The sequence below is a fragment of the Zeugodacus cucurbitae genome, chromosome 4, assembly GCF_028554725.1.
Source record: "Zeugodacus cucurbitae isolate PBARC_wt_2022May chromosome 4, idZeuCucr1.2, whole genome shotgun sequence".
Classification (NCBI taxonomy): Eukaryota; Metazoa; Arthropoda; class Insecta; order Diptera; family Tephritidae; genus Zeugodacus; species Zeugodacus cucurbitae.
The window spans coordinates 58,877,724-58,886,961 of NC_071669.1; the positions used below are offsets into that span (position 1 = coordinate 58,877,724).

Below are 9,238 nucleotides of genomic sequence, written 5' to 3' on the forward strand. Positions count from 1 at the left end.
AGTTTCAGAGACTGAAAACAAAGGAATTTTCATTTTTTTTTTAAATATATAAAATCATATATTTCATTAAAACAATTTAGCATATCAATTGTGCATATTTAACAGTATTTTGTGAAATTTTTATTTCAAAATTCCGAAAACTCAGACGTTGGCATCTCATCTCCCAAGACGTGTACAAAAAAAAAAAAATACTCTTGTCGGGGACATCATAACTCATTATTGGTTGATCTTAAATCTAAATATAAAATAAAAATATTTCAATAGTGCGTGCATAAATCTAGTTAAGGAACGAAGGAAAGAAGAATATATTTCAATTTGTATTCTTGAAAAAAATAAAAAAAACTCCCTTTTTTGGTAAAATTTTCGGTATATATTGGCTCGAAAAAATAGTTGTAATAAAAATATATAAAACCCTTCGTTTATTAACTAGATGATGTTATTACAGAGATGTGTGCAAAGATATTTAAACAAAATCGCTTCATAACTTTTCGAGACATCGTGTCCACCATCTTCAAAAATTTAGTTTAGAGAAAAACGCATTAAAAGTTTTACATTCATATTGACATGGCCTGATTGGCGGAACTTCCAAAGTGTGTATTTCTTAGAATAATAATCGGATTGTTTTGATATTTTTGGATAATATTTTTAACATATTGCACTATTTAAGAAAATTAAAAAAATTCTTTGAAAATTTTGAAAAATTTGAAACCCACCCATATTCTTTATTGAATATTTTTTCTTTTATTCTTCACTATCTTACAGTGTTTTCAAACATCAAACAATCCTCCTTTTATTAAAGAAAAATAAAAAGAATTTGAATTATTTTTTGAGTATTCGTTTTATTGTCGCGTTACAAAAATTGTATTTTATTACAAATTAAAATAAAAAATTACATAATAATTGATATATTGTACATCATCTTCATCACTTACATACAAACGTTCATTATAAATATTATTGTTACAAGAATGGTGGATATACGCGTACGCATCGGCTCGGTTCGCCAGAGCTGTCTTTTGCTCCAAAGGCAATCGAAAATTTAAAGCTTGCACACAATACATAACGTACAAAAACCAATAAAATACAATAAAAATATGAAAAAAAAACTAAAAATTAAAAAAATAAAACATAAACAATACAAACTTATGAACTACTTTGCTGGACATTGCTGGCGGTAAATAGTTACAGTTATAAAATATATACGAAGGGTACAAAGCATTTGGCGAGTAAGTTGTAGGCAGTAAGTATGGAAGATATAACGTAGAAAAAAAATATATAGTGGCTTTAAAGTGCTAATTGCTGCTCGTCAACAACAACAACAACACAATTAACGAAGCCGAAAAGAGTTGTACTCAGCTGTGAGCGCTGCTGCTGTCAACCGCTCAATAGTGGCCGCCATAGTGACCGCCATGGTGTCCACCGTAGTGTCCGTCGTAGTGAGCATTGTAACCGGCACCTCCACCATAATGACCGCTATATTGGGGCACATAGTCGTATTGAGCACCATGACCGTAATCGTCGTAATCGTAGTGGATGGGAGCAATGGGAGCATAAGGTTTAGGGGCTGCAAGTGGAAGATGTGAAATTTAAGAAAATTAATTAATATAAAAATTGAGAAAAAATGTCTCGAATAAAATATATATAATTTAATATACAATAACAACAACTCTTTATATACGACTCCACTTTATAATTCTCATACATACACAAACAAACAAATATTTTCATTCATTAGCGTAATTTTTTTTTTCAAATTTTCTTTCGCTTTAGTTTAATTTAATTTGGCCTATATTTATTAGCAATTTATGCGCCAATAATTTCTTTGCAATAACAATTTTTCTTTTGTTTGCGCTCTGCCATCGCAAGTGTCTATTACTTTGCACAAATTTATGTTGGACGCTGTGCGAAACTGTTGTTGTTGTTGCGAATCGCTTAAATTGCGCAGTGCGCACATCAATTGCCTAATAAATGGAGGAAAATACAACTATAAATAACAATAACAACAACTCTACTTGTAGCTAAACTAAAGCAATGTCATTCATAGTCGCTGGAAAAGCAAAAAAACGAAACTCAGTGAAGCCGGCATGCCTTTGCAAGTGATACAGTTCACTGGCGATTTGGTTGCTCTTTTTTGCTTTTGTGCGTTTTCGCAAAAAGTGTACAACAATCGCAATAAATGGGAAGTGAGCTTAGGCAATTTGTTGGTGAGCTGACCGTTGTTTGAATTTATTTTTGACTTGTTTTGAGTTTGGTTGGATGAGATGTAGATATCCATGTATATGTATGCGAAAATTATAATAAAATATAAATAATGAACAAGAAATTGGTCAGAAAAGTAATGTTTTTTTTTTGAGAGAAATGTGTCTTTAACTAGCTGTTAGGCACTGAATTTCTTCAAGTAATTATACTATACCGATGGAGATACAAAATTATAAATTTAAAAAAATATTTGTATAGTAAATTTCATTCGAAAATGTAAATAATATTTTGAATATTTCTAGAAAATTTAATATAAAAATTTTACAACTGAAATTGATTATAATACAAGCTTTAAGCTCTACAAAAGCTTTTCATTGACGATTAAAAGAGAAAAGAGTGAGGCTGGGCTGAACATATCCCTTAAATAGACTTTTTCATTGTAGAAAGTCAATTATTACAAAAATTTCAATATGAAAGCTTTAAGCTCTGCAAAGCTTTTCAGTGACTAAAAGAGTACTGATTAGAAAATGTGCCTAAACAGAATTATTAATTGTAGAAAGTCAAAGTTATTGCAATAATTTGAATATGAAAGCTTTAAGCTCTTTAAAAGTTTTTTTTTGATTCTACAACTTTTCATTGACGATTAAAAGAGGTCAGGTCTGAAAATATTCCTTAAATAGAATTATTTATTGTAGAAAGTCAAATATTACAAAAATTTCAATATGAAAGCTTTAAGATCTCCAAAAGCTTTTCAGTGTCTAAAAGAGTACTGATCAGGAAATGTGCCTTAAACAGAATTATTCATTGTAGGAAGTCAAAAGTATTACAATAATTTGGATATGAAAGCTTTAAGCTCTTTTAAAGCTTTTCAAGGATCAAGCGTATATTTACTGTTGGTCTGAAATATATATCTTAAAACGTTTTTATTCATTTATTCATTATAAATTATTGAAATATGAAAGCTTTAAGCTCTCGAAAAACTTTTCGGTGACTAAAAAGCCTTAACGGTACCTACAATTAGCTGAAATTGTTGTTTATATAGAATATTGAAATGCATAATGTTGTTATGTAAGAAGTATTTTTTTTATAAAAAAATTTTTGTAAAATTTATAAGATATTTTGAATAAATAAATAAACAATAAATAATCTAATTAAGCGTAGCTAAACAGCGTAGTCATTAAATTGCTTAAGAAACAAGCAAAGTTATTTAAAAAAAAGTAATATTTCCAACTATATACCCCTTAAACCCACTTAACAAAGTCTACATAGAAATCAATGAAGCTACCCCAATATTTGTTAAAAAATCAAAAGACTTAAGCAGCGAACTTGCTCAGCAGTGAAGCAATTAATGAGTGCTACATGCATATACGCATCTCTATATATTACTGTCACCACAACAACAACCAACCACATTATATGATGCCAATAATGCAACAACAACATTTCCCACCTCTACTAATAGCAACAAAACTAGAAAAGTGATTGTCTTACAAATGGGGGGAGTAAATTTCAAATATTGCCAAATCTGGTGGCAAGTGGCACAGTGCTGTCGCATTGGGAAAAATTTACGCATCACCAACAACAATGAAGGTAGTAAACATAAGAGATATGCCCTCATTTGGATTACCACACAGCTGCTTGGCTTGAGGAAAGCCATAAGTTGAAACGTATAAAAGTGTGTGTGTGTGACTGTTACCAAGCAATGAAATGTGTAACATTATACAGTTATTTATTAAACTGGGAGCAGATTGTTGAAATCGCTGGCGTCACAATTGATTTATTTCGTGAATTAGTGGTTACTTTTACTGGGTCACTTTTTGTAGGCTCAAGTGCTAATGTTGTTGTTGTTATTATTGTTTGGTATAAAGAAACTAATTATAGGTTGATATCAGCTAATTTAAGCTTACTAGCGCAGTGAGTGTTAAGCAACTTCGTTTTGTTTTATGAAGGCAGTTCAGTGAAGTACGAATGTATATATATTTATAACCGATGTGTAACACATAAATACACTTGTACTAATCTATATGAAACATTTTTCTAGCGACAGCGCAGAAATGTGTCACCTGTCGCTCATTGTTCTGCCACAACGCAACTGCTATATATGGGTTGTGTGAAAAGCTTTTGTTTACATTGAACACATGTTTTTTTCAAATCTTATAAATTTCGCAAATTTTTTTTTCTGCTGCTTCTTAGCTACATATTTAGTTGCGCCCACAACTACTCACTGCAGCTTAGCGCACTGCTGTTAGCTTATAATTACTGCCTTTGCTTGTTTTTTTTATGTCTTTTTCTCTAGTAATATTTTATGCTAATCTGGGAACCCAGCAGCTGCCTGCTGGTAAGCAAACAAAAAACTTATGTAGTAATATGGGCGAGTTACACGCCCAGCGCTGCAGTTAAATGCAACAAATTATGGGGAGGGGTGTAGTGTAGTTGGGCGTTTGGGAGGCTGTTATTAGTTTATTATGTACTTTTGGCGCTTACAACTTTTGACTAATGCTGAGAAGTTGGAAATTAGTTGATAAAATGAAAACAATGAAATACGAAGGGTTTACACTTGGAAATATGCAGGTATGCAGAAGAATATGTGAGGTTTATGGTAATTAGAAGGGGAAATCATTGAATTTTTATAAAAAAATACTTTTGCGGAGGGTTGAGAATTTTTTTATATTAAAAGTTATGCAAAGAGTATAATAAGAAAATCAAAAGCCCTTGTTGATGGTGAAATACCATTAAAGTATTATTTTTAGTAAAAATTAGTGATTTTTAATATTTTTAGAAAATTTAGTATACAAAAATTTATATCTAAAATATTTTTTGTTTTGTAAGCTTAAAGCTTTTTGAAAGCTTTTCAGTGACTAAAAGAGTACTGCTCTGGAAGTATTGCTTAAATGAATTTAGTCTTTGTAGAAAGTCAAAATGATTACACAAAATTTCAATTTGAAAGCTTTAAGCACGCTAAAAGCTTTCCAGTGATTGAAAGAGTTCTAATCAGCAAATATCCCTTAAACAGAATTATTCATTGTATAAAGTCAAAATTATTACATTAATTTGAATATGAAAGCTTCAAGCTCTCTAAAAGCTTTTCGGTAATTAATACTATATTTATCGTTTTTTCTCAAAATATGCTTTAAAATGTTCTAATGCAACCATTCAGTGTGTGAAAGTTAAAAATGTTTCAATATGAAAGCTTTAAGCTCTGTAAAAGCTTTTCGTTGACTAGCACATATAGCTTTAGTCTTAAAATATTATACAAAACGGACTAATTCATTCATTCTCAGAGTGAATATCAAAATTATTTCAATATGCCAGCTTTAAGCTCTCTAAAAGCTTTTCCTTAATTAAAAAAATTATTTACCGGCAGGTTGAAACTATCTAAAATTTGTTGCTTATGAAGACTTACTGTTGTTTGAAATGTTTAATTATGAAATAAATATTATATAAAAATTTTCAAGTCGATTATTAAGCTTTTGATAAACTTTGATTTTTTAATTTTTCAGAAATGTTTTCTTAAAAATATAATTATAATTTTTTTCAGTCATCATTGATTAATTTTTTGCTTGAAACAAATTTCTCAAGTCGACTTATGCACTTTTTCTGTTCACTTTATGTAATATTGAGCTTTCGTTTGAACTGTGGGATGTGATCGTTTAACATCATTGAATCTCAGAGCTACAGGAAATTGCAAATTATTTTAATTTTCTTTGAACAAAGTGCTCGATTAAAATGAATTATTAATAGTAGTGAATCATAAAAAATTCCAAGATTTTCATTTTTAACTTGATAAATGTATTAAAGAGTGAAGAGATACATTAGAATGTCACGTTGAACTAATAAAAACGAATGTATAACATATAATCCAGATTGATTTTTCACTACAATCTCTTAATTACAGTAATTGCATAACTATTCTAAGCAATTATGAATGAATGCTTGCCTTGTGGGAAAATAAATGAGCTGTGCTTATTTTGTAATAGCGACAATTAAGGTGACTAAGGCATATACTTTAAACTATATACAACAGTAGTGATATATGTCTAAGGCGTACCTATTTAGCTTCTTACAGTAGTATATATACAAAGGTATATACAAATCTTTGTGTGTGTGATTTACTCGCCGTAGGTGGTTGTTTCATTTACTCAATTTTGTACTCAATTCCATATTAGTAAAGATAATTATGTGCATCGTCTGCAACGACTGTTTCGTCTGGGCGAAATTTGAGCATTTGATTATTGTTGATATGGGCGTGGCGGCGCAATAACTTCACCATGCGATATGTATTAATGCCTGTGCATGGAAAATGATTCAAATGATTGAAATGATGAAGATGCAAATGCTGGTTGTATTGAATTTAAAATGTTAAGTGACTGAAGGTGGCAGTTTAAGTATGAAAGCGTGTTTTTTATGTGGAAAAAGGTGGGAACAAATGCAAAATTAATTTAAGAGAGTCCTTATAGAGATGCTTTTGGTTATGTAGATGGTTTCAGGTGATCAATTTTCAATATAAAATGTTGAAATGAGCCTTAATAGCTGTTAGATAGAGAGAACGAAAGGAGAGGATGTGAAAATAACAGGCTTATATCCCTTAGACTACAGTTCTAATAGGGTGTGTGAAATCGGTGAACTTCTTCACATAAAATTAAATTATTAAACGAGTAACTTGGGGAGTGTTTAGTAATTAGATCACTTTCTCCACTATTATTTTGTTTGTTTAAATTTTCTACACCAAACCCACACTTACCATACGGCGCTGGTCCTGGCACCACAACAGGCGCTGGCGCAACATGCTTAACCACTGGTGCTGGTTCGTAATGTGGTGCGGGCACTAACGCTTGTGCGTGCACTGTGGGTCCGGATTTCGTAACGACTGCGTTGAAACCATTTATGGGATCGGCAGTGTAGTCGACTGTGCGTATAGAGCCATCGGGTTCGACAAGTGAATATTGACCTGAAAGAATAGAAGGAAATTTTTATGGATATTAATTTAGTGCTTAGAATGTTATGGGTTAAAATATTTTCTATAAAAAAAATTTATGTAAATTTTTATAAAAAAAAATATTTATAAAAAAATATTATAAAAATAATAAAATATGAAAAAAAATTTGTTTTGTGAAAATTAATGTAAAAAAATGTCAGAATTTTCGAACTAAAATTTTTTAAATATTTTTTTTGGAAAAAAATCTATAAACTTTTTTTATGAGAATATTTTTTTTATTATTTATTTTTACCTTTAACAACATCACCATCGCGAGTTTCATGTTGTGACTTCACATCGCCAGTTGTGTGATCGGCTACACCATAATTGAATGCATATTTGGGATGATTCTGTGGAGAGAAAAAAGGAAATATTTTTATAAAATGATACCCTCTGTGAATATAATAATTAAACATTTTATTTTTAAGAAGAAAATTCGGTTTTTCTATTAAATTAACAAAAAAAATATTTTTTTTACGTTTTTTTACCAGTACTATTTCTATTTATTCATAATAATTTTTGAGCGATACTTTTAAAACAATATATAATTCTTTGTAATAATTATTTATTATTTATTTTCAAAATTATTACTTGTTTTAAGAATTTTAAGAATTTTAAAAATTTTCAAAAATATTTTTTTTTAATTTTGATTTATTTTGTATTGCGAAATTGTTACTATAAATAAATTATTACTTTTATTAATTTTTTAGAATATTAAAAATAATTAAAATTAAAAAGTCAGCATTTTTTTTAAATTAATTTTTTTTTTTAATTTTTTTACGAACAAATTTTTGTAAAAAAATTAATAGAAATTTAAAATTTTAAAGAAATCAAGGAATTATTATCATAAAATGGTATAAGGAATATATTTAATAACATTTTTTTAATAAATATTTTTTGGTTTTTTTTTTGAAGAAAGCAACATAATTTAGTTATATACTTTAAAAAACTCAAATTTCCATTAAAATTTTTCAGCATTTTTTTTTTGAAATATTTTCTAATAGAACCACTTGTAAAATGTTTACTAAACACTTAGCACTCAAGCCACACCACTGCGTATACGCAATATGCCTGATGTCCAAAAAATTCTTAAACCAACACACACACTCACATAATAGTCGACAGCGTATCCTGGTCGCGCCAACACAGCGCTCGCAAAGAAAGCGATTGTGAGTACAAGTATACACTTCAGGCTAGCCATTTTTTATTATTGAATTTGTTTTGCTCTACGTTGAACGCTCGAAAACACAGGGTAACACAAAGGTTGCACTTTTTTTCGGTTTAGTTTGCAAGGAGAGGTTTAAGGGTTGCTTGAGATTTGCTAAAAATAAAAATTAAAAATATTTTTTTTTTTCAATAAATTTCGCTTGAACACACAATAAAATGATTATTTTAATTTAATAATTAATTTTCTTGCTAAAATTGTTAAGGAGATTCGCACTTGAAGTATTTCGTTGGCACCGCCGAATTGCACACTGCTGAATTGCCCGGAATACTGTGTCGATTCTGAGTTTGAGTTTCCGTTAAATACACAAAACAAAATGCGCCGTCGCTTGGGAAACGCAGCGCAGCTAGCAAGCAAGTCAGCAGTTGATCATACGAAGACACAGCGCTGCAGACGTCAACTGCGCGTAATGGCAAAAACAACAAGCATCTACTGTGGTCAGCCATCGCGCTGCTTTGAGCTACGCTTTTGGCTTGCCTTGCGTCTATTGCCTCTGCTGTGTTATGCCGCCGCTTCGAGGCGGCTTGGACGCGCGTTCTATTGTTCGCCCGGCCGGTATTGCTAGCGGTTCTGCCACCGCCAAGCCAATGCATAGCTTATGCTTGTCATTCAGCGAAGCGTGGCTACGCGCTCTGAGCTGAGGCGTTTCTGTAGGCACTCATTGGTAATTAATATGTCATGTTTTCCACCACAGTGCGGTGTGTGTGGTGAATTGGTATGTGAGTTATCTGCGCGGCTGCATAGTTTGTTATTTTGTTGTTGCTTCTGTTTTTGTTTCTAGTGTTGTTGTTGTAGTTTTTATTATCATAGCAAAATGTGGAAAGTGGGAGCAAAGGGGT

General features: G+C 30.7%; 1 protein-coding gene across 2 annotated transcripts; it reads right to left on the bottom strand.

The window, feature by feature from the left end:
* Positions 1 to 819: 819 nt before the first annotated feature.
* LOC105220834 (cuticle protein 19) lies at positions 820 to 8,721 on the bottom strand. Of its 2 annotated transcripts, none has more exons than XM_054229171.1 (5): positions 8,616 to 8,721; positions 8,286 to 8,495; positions 7,428 to 7,524; positions 6,941 to 7,147; positions 820 to 1,564 (listed from the first exon to the last, which is right to left on the bottom strand). In XM_054229171.1, the coding sequence occupies exons 2-5, from the start codon at positions 8,373 to 8,375 to the stop codon at positions 1,383 to 1,385; spliced, it is 576 nt and encodes a 191-aa protein (XP_054085146.1). In that variant the 5' UTR covers positions 8,376 to 8,495; positions 8,616 to 8,721; the 3' UTR covers positions 820 to 1,382. The 2 variants fall into 2 exon arrangements, with proteins under 2 accessions (XP_054085146.1, XP_054085147.1); XM_054229172.1 differs by lacking the exon at positions 820 to 1,564 and adding an exon at positions 6,247 to 6,486.
* Positions 8,722 to 9,238: the final 517 nt, after the last annotated feature.